Raw genomic sequence first — 20071 nt, 5'->3', positions numbered from 1 at the left:
ATATGAAGTTGACAGTTCAAAGATGCCAACAAATTACGAAGTTTATTTATAATCATGCTTATGTCTTGAATTTAATGAGGAAATTCACAAATGAGACTGAATTGATTCGACCTGCACAAACACGGTTTGCTACAAATGTTTTGACTGTGCAGGGTATAATCAAGCAAAGAACTCCTCTCAGGCAGATGTTTTCAAGTGATGATTGGACTGCATATCCACATGCCTATAAAAGAAAGGCTACAACAGTTGTGGATACCATCTTCGATGCTGACTTTTGGGAATCATGTGTGCACTTATTGAAGATTTGTGTGCCTCTAGTGAAAGTCCTCAGATTAGTTGATAGTGAAGATAGACCTTCTATTGGATATTTATATGAGTCTATGGACAGAGCCAAGGAGGCCATTAGAGATAATATGAAGGGAAAAAAGAAGTTGTACATGCCTATATGGAAGATTATAGATGAAAGGTGGTCTTGACAACTTCATCGTCCACTTCATGCAGCAGCCTACTACCTAAATCCTGCTATTAGATATCTTCCCACTTTCAAGAAGACACAGAGGTCGAGTATGGCATGTTGGATTGTATTGAGGTAATAGTAAGTGATTATAAAGAACAAGACGCTATCCATATGTCGATCAACAAATATGATACGGCTTCTGGTAGCATGGGGAGAGACACAACAATTCGATGCAGGTCAACTATGCGTCCAGGTATTAGAAAAAGAGACTTTATACTTTTTTGTTTATTTTATTTGTTGTTTAGCTTCTACCTTCTCATATATTTATTGTATCTCATTTTTACTTTCCATCTGTTATTAGATTTGTGGTGGGAAAGGTTTGGGCCTGATTGCCCAGAATTAAGGAAGCTTGCAATTAGAATCCTCAGCCAAACATGTAGTGCAACTGGATGTGAAAGAAATTGGAGTGTATTTCAGCACATCCACAGTAAGAAGAGGAATAGGTTGGAACATAAAAGGTTGAATGACCTTGTTTACGTTCGTTATAATATGAAGTTGAGACAAAGGTAAACATTTGTTATGCAAAATAGCAAATTCTAATATATATTTTAATTTCTAACATTTTGTTAATTTGTTCTCTTGTTAGGCAATTAGAAACAACATCTACGAGGAAGCATCACACTCAATATGATCCTATCAACATTGACCATTTTGATATATTAGATTCTTGAGTTGAAGAAGAACAATCTGTAATACTTGATGACCTTGAGGACGATCTTGATTTTTTGAACTTTGAAGGAGTAGCAGAGATTATTGAAGAAGGAGAGGCTGGAGAGCAATGGAATGTTGGTGACATTCCATTTCCAACAGAGGGGATAGAAGCACTTAATGAAGAAAATGAAGATGATCATGAAGATGATCATGAAGATGATGATGGAAATGACGATTGACGAGGATTGTTGTTGAAACTTGAATGAATCATGATTGATAACTATATGTTTTCACTTTTGAACTTATGAATTGTGATGTAATCGAATTCTCTTCAGTTGTTTATTATGTTATTTTGAATGTCTGATTTCTTATTTTGGAATGTGTTGTTCATAGTTCATACTTCATACTTCATAATCATATACATGAATGATGAATGTTCCTTTAAATACATTTTTCTTGATTTTTTCTGATTTTTGCTTGTTTTTTCGGATTTTTTTTGGAATTTTTATGATTTTTTGGAATTTTTTATGATTTTTTAATATTTTTTAAAAATTAAAATCCTAGGTCGGCCCGACCGATACGCGATATGCTACGCCAGTGATAACATTGGTCTTTTCAACAATGATAAATGTAATAAGCCATTATGGCATTCTCGATTTGGTCATTGTAGTCGAGGCTTTATTGAAAAACTTGTGTTTGCTCATTTCATTCATGAGTCTAGTTTGGAATTTCCTACAAGTGAGAAAATGGGCTCCACTTGTCAAATATGTAGGAGGCATGTTCTTCCTTTCAATTCAATAAATGAAAGAGCTTAAAGACCTTTTGAAATAGCTTGTTTAGATGTGTGGGGGCCAGCTCCTGAAAATTCTTCCTTCTACCTCAGGAAGCAAATATTATGTCACTTTCATTGATCATTTTTCACACTTCACATGGATTTATTTCTTTTACTTAGAAATAAATCCGAGGTCTTTTAATGTTTATGTCGCTTTCATGTTCTTGTTGAAAACAATTCTCTCTCAATATCCTTAATTTTCAATCTGATGGTTGGGGGAGGGGGGGGGGGGGATTATATTCCCCTCGTGACTTTGTTCATTGCCTCCAAAATAATGAAATTAATGGATGAGTATCTTGCCCAAACACACCTTAGCAACACAGCATTGCAAAACGAAAACATCGACATATTGTTGAAAGTGCTATGACTATGATGCATGCCAGTGGGCTTCCCATGGGATTATGGATAGAAGCTTTTCACATTGCAGTCCACATCATAAATCGTCTACATCATAAATCGTCTGCCTTTGTCTATTTTGAATCATAAGTCTCAATATTTTGTTTTATTTCATAAGGATCCAAATTATGATCTATGTAACACGGGTACTCCTATTTAGGAGGAGTACCCGCACGGTACTGGTACGACACCGGTACCGGTACGGGTGCAGCATGGGTGCTGCGTTGACCACACCAAGTATGGTCAACGTACCTGGGGTCATTTTTGACCATTTTTGGACTCAGTCAACTTTGACCGAGACTGAAATTGTCCGTTTTAGATTTTAACGTGTTTTACATTTTAACGTTAGAAAAACATTTTCACATTAAATTATTGAAACCCTTATGTTTCGTCAACGATGGTTTTCGTCTTCCCTCTTCACTGAAGTGAAGAACTGACGACTGCAGGCAAACAACAAGCACCCGATGACAGCGGCGAATGGCGAGCACCCGATGGCAGCGGCAAACGGCAGGCGACGGCAGCTGACGGTAGGCGACGGTTCTTCACTTTGACTTCATTTTTTGTTCTTTTGTTTGCTGTTTTCTTCATTTTTGATCGAGTTCCGTTCTTGTAAAGTGATTGAGCTTCGTTTTTGTCTGTTTCCTTCATTTTGGTTTGTCTCCTTGATTCTTCATTTTTTGTTTTTGGTTTTTCTTTGATATTGATGAGTCTGCAAGTAACTATTCTCTCTCTCTTTCGCCGTTCCCTTTTATGAATAATATGTTTAATTTGTGGTTTGTGGTTTAGACGATACCATGGATTCCTTTTAGTATTTTGATTCAACTGGTTTTCAGTTTTATCTTTTTCTTTTCGTTTTCCTTTCCTCATTATATATATATGTGTGAATATATTATTCTGTTTGAAATTTATATATATATATATATATATATATATATATATATCTGTGTGTGTGTGTGTGTGTGTACGGCCATACCCCCGCACTCAAGTTTTTTTGAAAATGGTTCGTACCCGTACCCATGTGACAGACTATGATACTTTACATGCTTTTGGTTGTATTGGTTATGTTCATGTTGCTTCTTTACAGAGATAAATTTCAGCCCAAAACAATCATGTGTAGATTTGTGGGGTATGCAGACGGTCACAAGGGATAAAGATGTCATGATTCTATAAGCAAGCGAATCAAAATTCCAAGAAATGTGATATTTGATGAATATAATTTTGATGATGGAGATGATATTTCTGTATCACATGATTCACGCATGACTCACTATAATCCTTGGCTCAATGCAAGTCTTATTTCCAGTGCTGATACTCAAGGTACATGTCCATGCATTTCAGATCCAGATGTACCTATGATGGGGAAAAATCATATTGTAGATGATTCAGCTGCCAATATTGACGAGTTTTCTGGACAGATTTATGTTAGAGGTGATAGAAGAATTTTTCCTATGGTCAATGATGAGCAAACAGTGGACCCCTATACAGGTGAACATCCTTCAACAACATCTACTTTACCTGTTAGAAGAACAAAGAGAGTTAGTCATCCTATTGATCGATGGGTTAGTTATGAGAATTTTAGTATGAACTTTCAGTTGTTTTTATCACAGATAAAGAATGAGGTTGAGCTAGCATCATTTTCCCAAGCTGACACTTCTAATAAATGGATGCAGGCGATGAATGAAGAAATGAAGCGATGCACAGTGTCAAACATGGACCATTGTTCCACAACCTTTTGATAAAAATGTGGTAGGTTATCGGTGAGTTTACAAGATTAAACACAAGCCAGATGGGAGTACAGAGCGTTATAAAGCGTGTCTTGTAGCTAAAAGATTTTTGCAAGAGCTTGGATAGGATTATGATAAACTTTCAGCCCGGTTGTAAAAATGGGTACAATCTGTATTACTTTGGCTTTGGTGATTCATCATGGATGGCAAATAAGCCAATTGAATGTCAAGAATGTTTTCTTCCATGGAAATTTAAAAGAAGAAGCATATATGGGGCAGCCCTTAGGATATCATGAAGGAGGTCCTAAAGAGTATGTATGTCGGCTACAAAAAGCTATATATGGTTTGAACAAGCCTCTCGTTCTTGGTTTGAAAGCTTCTCATTAGAGATTCAAAGTCATGGATTTCATCGTTCTCAGCTTGACCATTCTCTCTTCATATTTCAGAGTCAAGGTATCACTACATTCCTATTGATATATGTTGACAATATTATTATCACAGGGAGTAGTTTTTCACATATTCAAAAACCTAAGGATATCCTAGGTGATCATATGGAGGTAGTTAAAAGAATACTTAGATATTTGAAGGGTACAATTGGTGATGGCCTTTTATATTCTCGAGGAACTTCTATGCAACCTTGTCATGATTTATTAGTTAACACTGATGCAAATTGGGCTGGAGATCCAGATGATCAGAGATCGGTATCAAGTTATTGTGCCTTTCTTGGACCTAACCTTGTATCTTGGAGTAGCAGGAAACAAAAGGCAGTTGCTAGATCAAGTGCAAAGGCAGAATATAGGGCCATGGCTGCTGCTGCTGCAGAAGTGACTTGGATCAGACATTTATTGTCAGAATTGCATGAACCAGTGGAAAGTTGTTCATTGTTGTGTGATAATCAGAGTGATCAGAGTGCTATTCAAATTTCTCTTAATCCTATACAACACAACAAAAGCAAACATATTGAGATTGACCAACATTTTATTAGGCAAAAGACTGAAGATAAAGAGATAGAGCCTTGTTTTGCCCGTTCAAATGATCAAATTGCTGATTTGCTTACTAAAGGTCTCACAAAGAACATGTTTTGGTTTTTAAAGGCAAGTTGTCCATGGTTCAATACCATGCACAACTTGAGGGGGAATGTTAAGACGTGATGGTTTGTAAGTTATTGTTTGTATGCTATTGGATTTGGATCCTTTACAGATCTGGTTCTAATAAGTTATGTTGTATGCTGTAAACAATGTTTTACTTAAGGGTATTCTTGTAAAGACTGAGCCTTAGGGTATTACACCTCTTTTTATTAATTGAATGAACCACGTCTAGGGCTGCCGTGACGTGCGGTTTTCTTTCAGCTCTGTTCTCTTCCTCTGCTCTCGTTTTCTGCAGTGATTGCATCTGGAGAATCTCACAGTACATCCAAGTACATAGGTGACCACTGACCAGCATAAGCCCAAGGAAATTAAGTGGATGATGGTAACATCATAATTTTTTATTCTCAAGATCCAGATTTACTCAACTTGGCTGCATTAAACACAAAAATTAACAGCTCATTGTTTATGTCATATGAGTGCTCAAATTGGCTGCCAGCCTGCCACACTAACTCAAGTGTACACAAATGTATTATAGGTGTCATGGTTTACTCACATATATATGTATTATCTTCTTAATACTTTTTCTTGTTTCCTAGAAATTAGAAATATCTTAAAGGACAATTTTACCAGAAGAAATGTTAATGTGAAATATGATTATAACGAGATACATTTTAAGATTTGAGTTTTAGAAATTAAAATTAGAGATTTAGCACTTAGCAGTTAGCATTTAGGAAATAGTAAGATCAAGACCCTTTTTTCTGCAAAACTGGCTTTCCTAGCAGACTGGGTTCGATAGTGGACCGATCCAAGCTGCTTCCTTATATATATATATATATATATGTATAGAGAGAGACAGAGAGAGGTGCGACCATTGACTTCTTAGTTTATCTCCCTCCTCATTAAATGTGATTAATAGTAGAAGAGTAGACAAATGTATGCAGTAGTCAAGGTTGTTAGGATTGATAGCTGTTAGCTAAATTGTCAAAATCAGAAGTTTGACATAGGTTGTTCAAGGCCAAAACAGACCAGCCAAAACTAGTCAGTTCAAGTTGATTGACTAAAAATAAAAAGATACGTATATACATAAAAGAATAAATTCAAATATTAAAATATATATACACACACACATGCACCACATAGAGAGAAAGCATAAGATCAAGGATTAATTAGCTGACTGAAAACTAGGCTGATTATACAAAGAATAAATTCAAATATATACACACGCACACACAGGCCTACATAGAGAGAAAGCATAAGATCAAGGATTAATTAGCGGACTGAAAACTAGGCTGATTAGTTGACTAATCTGATACTCTGGCCAACTTGTGGCTGATTTAACAACACAGATCAGTTGATAGTGATGGCCAGGATTGAACAAATAAGGTTGGTAGGAGCAAATCCTCACCCCCCGGGCTGCGCACCCCACTTCCCCAACCCATACTATATATACATACATACATACATACATATATATATATATATATATATATATATATATTGATTTTATGAGATTAATGTGAATTAATCTGGATTTTGATCTTCACAGTCCAACATAGGATTAGTTATGAACGAGTATGTAGATTATGTCCTACCTACAATTCATGTCATAAAAAAAGTAACAAATTAATCTGCATTTGTTGCACTTGCACTTAATTAAGCGGAACAATGAAAGTTATGTTCACCAAAGGTGAATGCCACCTGTGACACTGTGGGTGTGTTTGTTTCCACAAAAAGATGGCTCCTCTATCCTAACAGCAGAATTAGGAGACAAAAGCTATCTTTAGGACCTAGAATTTGTGTTTGTGGGTGTAAACTAATGTAAGCAAAAGCAGGTTTTACAATGTAATGAGGTCAATTCAGAGAACCAGGTGAAACCATTGGCACAAATATCGCGATACTTTCGAAAATATCGCGATATTTGTGCTTTCACCTGGTTCTCTGAATTGATCTCAATATCAAAAATATCATGATATTAACAAGAAAAATAAAGAAAACGATAAAAACGGGAAAAATACCACGATATATTGAAAAAACATTAAAAATGAATTTATCATGATTTTAACGTGATTTTTTCATTTGTTTTTGTAATTCATTTTCTGTTTTTATTTTCAACTTTTGTTTCATTGTTTTATTTCCTCTTGTTTTAGGTATTTAACATAACCTCCTAAATGCAATACAATACTTATTAGTTTTTTTTTTTATTTCTTGTATTTTTACCTAACATAAAACTTGCCGACAAAACCTGAGAACATTGTGGTATGGGTGAAACAAATGGGAAGTAGGTGAGAGCCGGCAAAAAGTAGCAGTACAAACATTCTTGGAGTAAGAAAACAAACAATTTAAAAGGAATAAACAAAGCGAAAGATAGAAAACAATAAAAATGATAAAATGTGAGATGCAGCATCATTGAAGTAGCCATAAATTGACTTGCCACAGGTTCAATTCAAGTTGACCAATTTTTGGTACCATTTTTGTGAAACTTATCTGAAGGTGTAGTATACCATCTATTAGACAATGTAGTAAGCTTTGGCTCTCAAAATCAGGGCAAGGTTAGATGTGCTATCCAAAGTTTAAGTAACAATAATAAAATAATAATAATAACCAATAAAAAAATTAATACAAATGCTAATTCATTGTGTTGCGTGAAAATGCCCCTCGGCCATAGTAGTGCCCATGAATCCATGATAGTGCTGGTGGAATCTAGAAGTATGGAAGAACAGAAATTGCATCTCATAAATAAGGTATTTGGTACAAGTGTTAAATGTGTTGTTTCTTGAGCTATTAAGTTTAGTTTCATTGACATCTTTATTCAAACAAACATAGATATATTGTTATACTTTGAACATAATAATCATTAAGTTACTTGTATTCTCTTTTATTGAGGATCTTCCCATTTCGTGACTGTTGCTTTTGTCTTGCCCATCATTTCATACCTTTCAGGTGGTGAGAATTGAGGACTTTTATTAACAAGGGGATTGCATTGGATCGAGCACTGGGATAATTATGACCTAGAACAGGGATTTATTTGTGGATTTTGGAAAGAAATTATTATAACTAATTTTGTAAATACTTTAATTATTCTTTTCTATTATTTTGGCTGGTGACACACTTATAATTTCCCTAAGCTTGTTACATTTACACTTCCACTGGAATTGATTATTGCTTTGTAATTGCAGTTGATTATTTGCCTTTAAAAAAATGGGGGAAATTCTCAAGGTGCTACACTAAGCAACTTCTGTTTAACAGAAAAATTACGAGATAACTGGAAACAATATCCATCTCCCCTTTTGCTAAGAAAGTCATTCTGTTACTCCAACATACTTAGCATGTCCATTAATTATTAGTTTAAAATGACTTAGATTAGAAAAAATGCATCAGTTTTAAGTTTTAACTACCACGTTCGAAGGAACCAAAAGAGATGAAGAGGACTTGTGAGAGTCACCTTTTTGCGTTCTATTAAACCACTCAAACCATCCTTCAAGCCGAACATAAGCCCTATCTAAGAAGGCATATATCTGACTGCTCTCAGTAGCAGTAAATTTATCTTTCTCGACAGCTTCGAGCAGATCTGCAAGTGATAAAGAAAATCTGATACATCTGAATGGAGTCCATGCTCAGAGAAGACATATCTTTGATTAGTGTAACCAAATTCCACAAATGAGTGCCAAATTTTGCATAGGTAAATAATAAAAAGGAAAAGGCACAATGCTTTTCAAAAGGATGTAAAATCTGCTAAATAGAAAAAATCTTGGTATGACAGTAGATCAAATAGGTGATCATGAATTAACAACTAATACTGAAGATAGAAATAACAACATGCAATCTACAAAAAGCTAGAAGCAGAATAAAAGCTATGTCACATGGGTACAGGTACAATACGGGTATGGTTACGGAGATGCGGGAACATGTATGACAATTTTTAAAAATTTGTCAAAATTAAAGAAAAATGAGAGAAAAATATAGAATGTTAGTGGAAGGGAAATACAAAAGAAAAGAAAAATCAAAATTAAAGAAAAAAATAAGTTTAAGATATATTTTCAAATGTTTAAAATGCAGCCGTACCCAGCCATATCCACGTACCGTGTTGCCATACCCACGTACCAACACGGGTACCTAAGCAAATCACATGTACCCATGTCGCATAGAACAAAAGCATAGGTGCATGAGGAAGAAAAGTGAATAAAAATAAACATGCACACAAACACAACATATGATTACTTCTGCACTTAAGCTGAAAAGCACTCAAGAGACATACCGACTGCAGTAGAGTAACAATGAACTCAACAAAAGAGCACCAATTTGGTACCAAATCCAACTTCTTCTGGACAGATGTGTGCATGTGCAGCTTAGCTATATCTAACCAAACAGAAATGCTTGCAGGGGCTTCTTTCATGGTACAAGATAGATCAGTACTATAATCATATATAATATTTGTCACTGGCTGACAAATGAATTGCGATAGACAAGAGCTTGGCAAGGTACAGTACTGAGGAGCGATTGTAATGAGCATTACTAGACCTTCACTAAAACAATAAAATCTTCATGTACCTTGCTGCACATGATTATCACATGCTTATATACAGTAGGAGTTGCTTTTATAACTTCTGTGGAAGCGCACTCTATGAGTTGTACAGCACCAATAGGGTTTATAAGCCAAATAAAACTGACCCTTCCGCTATTGGATGAGCCAGACATATCTCAGTATTGTTTGACCAGAATTATCAAGAAGTGTACAAGACATCTATAGAGATGGAAAGGGTTTACAACCTAGGCAAAGATGCATGTAGAAGCTACGTTTAGTGATGACATTTTTAATACCAAAATAGTGCATCATAAAATAACAAGCACACATATTGGAATTAATCAGCAATGACCTTCATTCAGCAGTCAATATAAACAACAACAATTTCATACATCAAATTAAAAAGCAGAAATTGAAATATAGTGGAATGACCACTCACCTCGTAAAACAAGAAACAATGTGGGTGGATTACCATGTGATGGGTGCTGAACAATGAACTCCTCAGGAACCTTACTGCAATCACATTCTGAAGGATGCTTCATGATAAAATTCACATAACATTTGTGCTTTAGCTACTTATAGGAACAAACTGATAGAAATTATATTATAAAAATCTGAATCACCTTCTTGCTTCAGCACCTAATATTTGTTCTCGAGGAATCCAACCCTCAATGTTGATTAAATCTAACCAGTGAGCAAGAATATCCAGACAAATGTCAATATCCCATCTCCTGTTGAGAAACCTTTACAACATCAATTACAGGCATCTAAAGAGATCAAAATCAACATATGCAACAAATGAAAAGATTCTCCCAGGCAATTTAGAAAGCTGCACAGTGGGCAAAAAAACTACCACATACCAAATCAGAAGCTGGTGAAATCCCTCATCCCATAAAAAGCCTCTGGGAAAGAAAGATCGACTTGGAACAGCTGTATAAAGAGCAGCTGGCCAGTAAGGGATGAAACTTGCACTGCTTGAATGCTGCAAGGAGATCAAATAGATGCAATGTTATTTAACCAACGATAATGATGTGCATGCATGGACACGCACGCAGATATTTTTAAAGAGGATTTACACTATGTCACATAGGTATGGGTATGGGTGCCGGTGTGGGTACGAGTACTGACCATTTTCAAAAAACTTGGGTGCGGGGGTACGGCCGTATATATATATATATATATATATATATATATATATATATAAACAATAAGAAATACTTATAAAATATGTATAAAAATAAAGAACATACATCAACATAAACAAATAAATAACATAGAAAATATATATCAACGGCTCTTGCAGCAGTGTATTTAAGAAACCTATGAAAAACTTTAAACATATGGACAACAGAGCAGACTCCTAGTCAAATATGAACATCAATCGAATTTTCACATCCAAAGAATAAAATAAAAAGTAAGATGGAAAAAAATTAAATCAAAGTAAAATTAAGCAGTTTCGATCTATAGGTACCCAAGTGTGTCCAAGTACCCATTTTGAGTATGGGTACGGCGACACGGGTACGTGGACCTTACTAAAGTACCCATGTGACTTAGGATTTACATGTTAAGGAAAGTCACCCTTGGAAACAGAGAATGTAAAAATATTTCCAAATAAAAGCATAACAGAACAGTCATATAAGTGTATAACTTACATTATACACAATATTGAGAGCTAACCTTTATCTGTTTGATCTGGTATCTAAGTTGAAAATTTCTGTCCTTTGTTTCTCCATTTGTTATAAACAAAAAGGGGATTAACTTGAAGAGAAAGAATCATTGCTTCAACAGGATGATAATTGTCAAATTTCATTTACACGCCAATGATGAGAGACAAAATAAGGGTTCTTAAGGTATTTGTCCAAGTGGAAGGCTGAAGATGGAAAGATTTTGTAAAAGTAGACGGTTTCTAGAAGTCTTTTAAGTTCGTCAAAGGTCATACTTGTTGGTTTTTGCAGTAATCAGTCTAAAATCTCTCATTCTTATAACTTTAGGAAGGGGTAGTTTGTTCATTTGCTGCTTTAAGCGAGTATCAACTAGGGTTCAGTCCCTTCTTTTATCATTCTTTTTGCTGCTCTTTGCTGCTAATTGTTGTATATTGCTGTGATTACTTGCTGATTTCTTGCTTGGGGTTTGATCTTTGAACAGATTTTACATGTCTTACGAAGAACAATGCAAAAGATCTTTGCACTAGTTCCACCAGTTTCAACTTCTAAACCAGGCTTCACTCATTTCTGACGTTTTAACTCTTGCTTCATCTTTTTCTTCATGTAAACTTTTCCGGTCCTCCAAATTTCAGTGCCTCACAGACATAAAATGAAACTAGGTTCAAGTATTTATACATTGTTTGTCTTCTAGCTAATAGAACCTTAGGAGACTAAAGGTCATATGCACATGGCTGTCAAAAAAAATGGAGAAATTAATCCTCTATTGGAACAGTATCGTTGGGTTTTAAAGCTAAGCATTGATATCGACAAAATATTGCAATGTCTACAAAATATCACCAGAATAGAAAGTTATATCATCATATATTATATAAGATCCACATACCATCATCATATTTTCCATTTTTGAAAAAATCCTTCATTTTTAATATATTTTAAGTGTATACCTTTTTAATTAAAAACTTTTGGAAATGTATGTGAATATTTTTGTAAGAAAAAATACTAAAAGTTCATAGTTCCATAGTTTTCTTTATTATTTCTACATCATTTTTAAATTTCTTGAATTTTTGAGATTTCCCATGAAAAGCAAACATATGAAAAAGAAAAATAAAATGATGCAGACTGCCTAGTTTGATTTTTCAGTCTATCTCCTTTCACTATTTTCTTTCTTTTGTTACTTCAACTTGTCTAAACTTTAAGATGCAACAACACCATTCACATGGAGATTCTATGCAAAAGAACATCATCATCCAATTGAAAAAAAAAAGAAGAAAATTTAGCATATCCAAAAACATTAAATGTAGGAAACGAGAAAAAGAAAATGTAATAAAAAAATTGTCACATATATATCGTTTATGGGTATTATATGGGAGTTATTTCTTGGGTATAATACGGCAAAATTATATTTCTTGAGAAAATTTTGGGAAGTTTTTTAACAAATTAAAAAAATTAAAAGATCCTAAAAATTAGGTAAAAGTAAAATAAAAAATAATAATAAGATACTGAAAAATAATTAGATAAAATTATAAACATGATAGGCTGAAGGTGAAAAATAGTACATTAAAAGTTAATAATAGCCATATGTAGGATTTATGAATAATAAATTTGGTTGGTTCCCATGCTAGACCCAATTTACTCAGCCGCACAATATGAAGGCTGAGTTAATGAAGGTGTTAAACTGTTAATGCTCTGGGTTAGGGTTTCAAAGGAGCAGCTGGGCTCTCTCTCTCTCTCTCTCTTCTTTATTACATCTAATTTTCTGTTCACCATCTGTCTCTCCTCTTTATTACATAATTAATCTCCATTACCACATGCACCTGTCAGCTCTCTCTCTTTTTTACTATGCTTAATTTTCTGGTTAATCATCTGTCTCTTAACTAATACATTTAAAAAATAAAAACTCACAGTTTGGCTGAACACTTAAAAAACAAATCTAACATACAATAAAAAAAATGCAAAAAATTGTGTTTTTTTACTTTCTAGCATCTTTTTCAAAAAAGGAGTTTTATTGATGTTTTATTCAGCTGAGTGATATTTAATGTACGGGTTTCTTTTTAATAAAACGCGATATTTGTGACAGTGAATCAAATTGCTGATATTATATAAAGAGTGTATATATATATATCATTGTCACATAAAACGCATATTATTAAAAAAAAGCGCATAATACAAGAGAAATAAGTCAGCCATATAAAATGGCAATTAGATGCGTCTTTTAAAAAAAACGCCAGAAAATAAAAAAGGTGAAAAAAGGCATATTATACGAGTTTCTTTCGTATTTTTTATTGATTTTTATTTTTTTATAATTTTCAAGATTTATTAAATGTTTTAATTTTTTTTTTTAAATTTGCCGAGATTTTCCTGAGATATACAACTTTGTGGTATTATACCCGAGGAATTTCTCGCCGTCTAATACCCGTACACGATATACGTGACAATGATATATATATATATATAGGATTAGCTGGCTGACAAACAACTACACAGACCAACTAGTCGCTGGTTTGACAACACAGGTCAATGGACAACCAACTCAAATGACTACTAGGACTATTTCGCTGACTTGTCAGCTACTGAACAAGCATGTGAAGATGATACAGTTTTGACAATGTATTCAGGACCTGCGCTGTTAGACTTGATTTCATGTCCCTGTATTTGTGAGTAATGACATAGATAGAGATCATACATCCATTCACAATGATTGAATATTCTATAGGATCTTTGTAGGCACACCAATTTCCTATTTTTATTGTTTCAAATTTTCAATATCTTCAGTCCATGACTTGCAGATATACTCACAGAGACCAATAACTACTACCAAGGAAAAGCAAGTATCTAAATTTATGGGAATGGGAATACCCAATGCCGCACCCTTCCCTCAGCTTTGACTAAGAATGGCTTAAACAAGTCTTCTGGGTAAGAAATATCTTCTTGACACCTAATTTGTATCAAAAAGTTATTACATAGATACACAAAAGGTATAGGGGTACAACCATCTACACTTAAGTTTTTAATATAATTGCTAATTGCTAAAAAGAAGGAACAGGAGTCAAAATGGAGTATCCATGTCACATTATTAAAACATTACTAGTTCTACCAACCTCATCGGCGAAAAGATGAGGGACTTGTACAAAAGCGTTAAAAGAAGAAACTACAATAAAAATAAAACAGCTGTCTCTATGGCACCTGAGACTACCTTGATTGTTTGCAAGTTCAAGATTTCAAGATATCAATACAAACGGCATGGCACCATCAAAGTTCCACAGCTGTGTGTGTGTCAGTGTTTAGCTCAGAAGAACACTTTCACTTTTCAAATGACACTAACCTGATCTAGAACCACACCATGATAATATTATCATAGTGGCAATGTAGTCCTCCAAATGGTGTCCTAAAGCATCAATCTCATATTGTGTTCAGATGGTATGCAACAGCTCTTACAAGGGTGTACTGACGCTTTGAGGTTGTTCTTAATGAAGAAATGAGTAGACAATAATGGATGAAGAAGAGAAACAATAAAAGATGCAAATAACCAAGCATAATCAACATGTGCATAAAACGTTTTAAATTCCAAGTCATTACAGTGAAGAAAATGTCTACCTCAGCAACAGAAAAAGGGGCAACAAACATGTTCGAAAGGAAGCAAAGGTCGTATTTATTGTTTCAATTGAAAGTGAAAGTGAACTTTTTAAGAAACAACATAATATCCTGTCACATAGGTGCGGGGTGTGCGTGCAGGTGCCGGAGTGGCACATCTCAAAAAATTTAGGTGTGGCGAGGGTATTTTATTATCAGAATCAGACAATAAAAATAGAAAAACATACTGCTGCAAAGAGTGTGAGAGAGAGAGTTTACCTTCCTAAAAGCAGCTTCATTCGTGAGTGAAGAAGAAGTGGAAAGATGTGAAAGAAGAATAGAGCAGGGGAGCAGTCAACAGTCTGATCGTTCTTTTGAGGACAACCATCGGCATTTAAACCATTTCACGATGGAGATGATGCCACCGGTGGAGGACATGATCGATCAGAAGATGGAGAGAAAGCAGCGGACGGAGAGAGAGGTATGTGTTTGTCTAAATCGGAGAGAGAGCAGCGGATGCTGGATGGAGAGGATGCCACCGATGGAGGACATGATCGATCAAAGAGAGCAGCAAACGGAGAGAGAGCAGTGGGAAGGGGTGAAGGGCATGATTGATTGTGCCCTAAATCGATTTTCGTCAAAAACAAAAATAAAAAACCCAAAAAATGGACGAAAATGTCCATGGTGCGGTTTGACCGCACTTGACTCGCGTTTGATGCAAGTCGGGTGTGCGTCCAGAAATGACTTATAGTTGGGTGCGGCTGACTGCACCCGACTCACTTAAACGTGATTGGGTGTGAATCTGGGTCGCACCCGCACCTTTTCGACACGGGTGCGGGTCCAAAAAAGCAGCACCCGTGTGATATTGATAATATCAGATCTCCACTATTTTGACAGTACTTTAGTTATTTCAGCCAGTCAGGCATAGACTAATGAAAACTAATTGAAGCATTTACATTCACAGTATTAATAGGAAAGCATACATACACACCTTAACACCTACAAACACTTAATCGACATAGTGGGTATATCTGAAAATATGACATACATATGAACATATGTACATAAAGCAGCTGAAATTTATTCTAACTAGAAACTTGGAAGAGATATCTTACAGCATGTTCATTTGAGAAAGCAATCTCTGACTGACCGTAAAAGTAGCCAATACCTCCTAACATGTTCGAAATTGCAGCCTTGCCAGCTGTTCTTGCCTTCAGATCCATCTGTAAGTGCATAGATTTGTCAAAACAGTTTCTTCTTTTTTCCTTTCATCATAATTCAAAATATTCAAAAAGATAATCAAGTGGAAGGTTTATGCGACAGACAATTTTCTTGCTGAAGAGGAGATGCTGCCTTTAAATTAGCTTATGATCCAGAGCTATGAAGGTGAGACATACTTGGGATAACATTCGGCGTGTTTCATCAAGAATATTTTCATAATATGCAGACAAAAGCATAACCACCAACCACAGTGCTCAGATTCAAGTTGTTCAAGCAACAAAGCTAGATGCTGTCCTTGATCATGTAACTCAACAAGTTGCAAAGCTAGGTTTAAGATTTTTGTTGGAAATCTGAGCAAAAGGCTGACTTATTATACAACCAGAATAAAAGAAATACTGTTATAACAGGTACTTTTAAATTAAATAACTAGCAATTAGTTATACAGCAACATTTGTAAGATATAAAAGAAACCAACTCAGAGAAAGGAAAAGAAGACAGGTGCAATATAAGTACCTTATCCGATAAGTTAAAACATATCTGGTATTTATCTTCAAATTCATCGTCCTTCTTGTGCAGAAGAGTGGTCAAATGTGTTCCTGAAAAAATTATCAAACCATGAGAAAGGTGTTTAACAAGCAGAAAGTTCAAGATCCCAATATTTCATAGAAGCTAGACACACACACACACACCCCATAAAAAACTTTAAGAAAATAATTTAGACTGGAAATTAAGAACATCTGAACAAGTGAACAACAAATTTGGAGTGAACTCCATGTGATCACACGTACAAATACTTGAGTGCCAACCAGGTTTCCTGCTTCAAATAAAAAATTTGTCATAACACTATGACTTTTACTGTGATAAATTTTTGAAATATAATAATGCTACAGACTTATTTTTATTGTGACAATACTGCATACTCTCCAAATAATGGAACTATCCATGGTAGTGGTTTCTAGTCCTTGCATTTCAATTTTCAACCCTGGTAATAATCAATGACACAACAATAATTGAATTGATCGGCCAAATGCCCTAATATTTCACCCAAATGGTAAAAAAAAGCTCCTTCAGATATCCAAAACGACCCAAATCCATCTGGTAAAATATGTCTTCTACTTTTCCATGAAAGACATCCTCAAAATAGGAAGTCTTATTTTTGAATTTTATAGCAACGGTTAAACTGTGATGTTTTGTAATCTGTGATGAGAATCTGCTGTCAGAACATGGATGTGAAAAACATTAGAACATGTTTTACTTCGAATAAATTGAAGAAAAAAAAAGTGCATGTTTTAGACTTTTGTTTTCATGTACATTAGGGCCCGTTTGATGGGCAGGAAATTTACTGTAGCAAAGAGAATTTATTTCAAATTTTAAAAAAAATTTCCAATCCATCAAACATGAAAAAAAAATTTTGACCGTTGGAGGTGGTTCTGGAAATATATTTCCGGAAAATTTTTTTCAACTAGAGGGGTGGAAAAATTTTTCTAGAAATTTTTTTTTTGACCGTTGGAGGAAGAATGGACGGGGAGGAAGAAGAAGGGAAAAAGGGAAGGAGGGAGGAAGAAGAAGGGAAGAAGGGAAGGAGAAGAAGGGAGGAAGGGAAGGAGGGAGGAGGAAGAAGGGAAGGAAGGAGGAGGAGGGAGGAAAGAAGAAGGGAAGAAGGGAGGGCATCGTTCGTCGCCCAGCACAGTCGTCGTCTTCCTCTCCTCACGCCCAGCAACGTCGTCGTCTTCCTCTCCTCACGCACAGCACCTCACGCCCAGCACAGCGTCTAGCAGTGGAAGGGGAAAGAGGAAGAAGGGAACAAAGGGGAAAGAAGAAGAAGGGAACAAAGGGGAAAGAGGAAGAAGGGAACAAAGGGGAAAGAGGAAGAAGTGAAGAAAGGTGAAAGAGGAAGAAGGGAACGAAGGGGAAAGAGGAAGAAAGGAAGAAAGGAAGAAACGGGAAATAGGAAGAACGGAGGGGAAAGAGGAAGAAGGGAAGAAAGGGGAAAGAAGAAGAACGAAGGGGAAAGGGCATTGTCCGTCGCCTTTCTTCTTCCTCCTCCCTCCTTCCCCAACGTCTCTTCTTCCTCCCTCCTTCCCATCTTCCTCTTTCCCCTTCCTTTTTCCTCTTTTCCCTTCCACCAATTCCAATTTTTTTTCATCAAACAAAGAAATTTTTTTCCAGAAAAATAATTCCTCTATAACAAACACAAGGTGGTTTTGGAAATATGAAATTTTATTTCCTATTCATCAATTCTAGAAATTTTTTTCTAGAAATTTTTTTCCATTTCCATATTTCCAGCCATCAAACGGCCCCTTATAGAAGCCATTAGTTTTATCAGGAATATCCAAAATTACATGTTGCCTATTTGACTTTGATAGCCACCAACTAGCTATCTCTGTCTTAAGCGCACAGAATAAGCACACAGAAGCCCAGCTTCAAAAGTAATCTCATTTCATTAGGTTTTAATTCCCTTAAGGTGTGCGTGTGTGTGTTGTAAATCAGGCCCAAACAAGGCAAATACTTCAAGAATATCACCAACTCAACAAGACAATACACAAGAGGCCTCTAACAAGAGGAGAAACATATATACTGATCTCCAACAAGAACACAAGAAGTGGCTTACAAAGTCATGGCAAAACAAGGGACAGCAGTCCCTTATTTATAATACAAGAAAATAAGAGAGGAGGAGGGGAGATGGCTGTTGGGCCATCTCTAACGGCTAGAAATCTAGCTGTGGAGACAGGCCCAACAGCTAGTTCTCCTCTTAAATAAAAAAAGGTGTAAACAAAAGAAAGGAAAAAGTACAAAAAGAAATGAAAAATTACAAGCATGTCCTAGGTACCCTAAACTATACACATATCTATATATATAAGACATATATTAGCACACTAATATATGTAATATACATACATATGGATAATATACATACATATATATATATATATATATATATATATATATATATATATATAGGAATACATACATTCTCACATCCCCCTCAAACTTATGGTGTGATAACCGAAAGTTTGTCAAAGAGAAATTGAAACCTGGCAGCAGCAAGAGCCTTGGTAAAGAAATCTCCTAGTTGATATTCAGAGGGAACATAGGAGAGATCTATGTTTTTCTGAAGAAAATTTTCACGAACATAATGACAATCCATTTCTATATGCTTTGTTCTTTCGTGAAAGGTGTGATTGCTAGCATATAGATTGCACTTTTGTTGTCGCAACAAAGCTTGATAGGATTCGTGATATGAATTCTCATTTCTTTCAATAAGCTTTTGAGTCACACTATCTCCATTATTGTAGTTGTCATTGCACAATACTCAGCTTCTGTTGATGATAGTGACACCTTATTCTATTTCTTGCATCGCTAGGAAATTAAGGAATCACCTAAAAACAGTGGTGGAGTGCCTATTATTGGGATCTCCACCCCAATCAACATTTGTATAAGCAACTAATTCTAATACAGAAGAGGAAGACAAAAATAATCCTTTGTTGATTGTGTTTTTCACATAACGCACAATCCGCATTGTTGCTCCCATGTGCACTAAAGTGGGTCTTTGTTGAAATTGGCTTATAACATGCATAGCATGAGTAATGTCTGGTCTGGTGATGGAGATAAGAGAGAGCACCAACTATTTGCCGAAAAGGAGTGAGATTCTCTAATATCTTTCCATCATCAATTTTCATTTTCACTCCCAGTGCTTCTGGAGTATCCACAACTTTGTCATCTGAGATACCAGTTCTGTCAATTAATTCACTAGCAAACTTCATTTGAGAAAGCAGATAACCCTGTTTGTTATGTCACATAGGTACGGGTACGGGTGCGGGTGCAGGTACAGGTACAAACCATTTTCAAAAAACTTGGGTGCGGGGGTACGGCCGTATACACACAT

At 35.4% G+C, this 20071-nt stretch overlaps 1 protein-coding gene across 1 annotated transcript in view; it reads right to left on the bottom strand.

Moving 5' to 3' along the window:
* LOC116248809 (mannosyl-oligosaccharide glucosidase GCS1-like) overlaps positions 1–20071 on the bottom strand; it is a 52902-nt gene that overhangs the window by 10140 nt on the left and 22691 nt on the right. Inside the window, exons 9-14 of the mRNA XM_031621789.2 lie at positions 16699–16781; positions 16080–16187; positions 10591–10712; positions 10354–10461; positions 10170–10243; positions 8651–8776 (exon numbers count right to left, since the gene is read on the bottom strand). Of these exons, the coding sequence (XP_031477649.1) occupies positions 8651–8776; positions 10170–10243; positions 10354–10461; positions 10591–10712; positions 16080–16187; positions 16699–16781 (621 nt within the window). The remainder of the gene's footprint in view (positions 1–8650; positions 8777–10169; positions 10244–10353; positions 10462–10590; positions 10713–16079; positions 16188–16698; positions 16782–20071) is intronic.

This window comes from Nymphaea colorata, chromosome 2 (genome assembly GCF_008831285.2).
Source record: "Nymphaea colorata isolate Beijing-Zhang1983 chromosome 2, ASM883128v2, whole genome shotgun sequence".
Lineage (NCBI taxonomy): Eukaryota > Viridiplantae > Streptophyta > Magnoliopsida > Nymphaeales > Nymphaeaceae > Nymphaea > Nymphaea colorata.
This window is presented reverse-complemented; position numbering and strand designations above follow the sequence as displayed.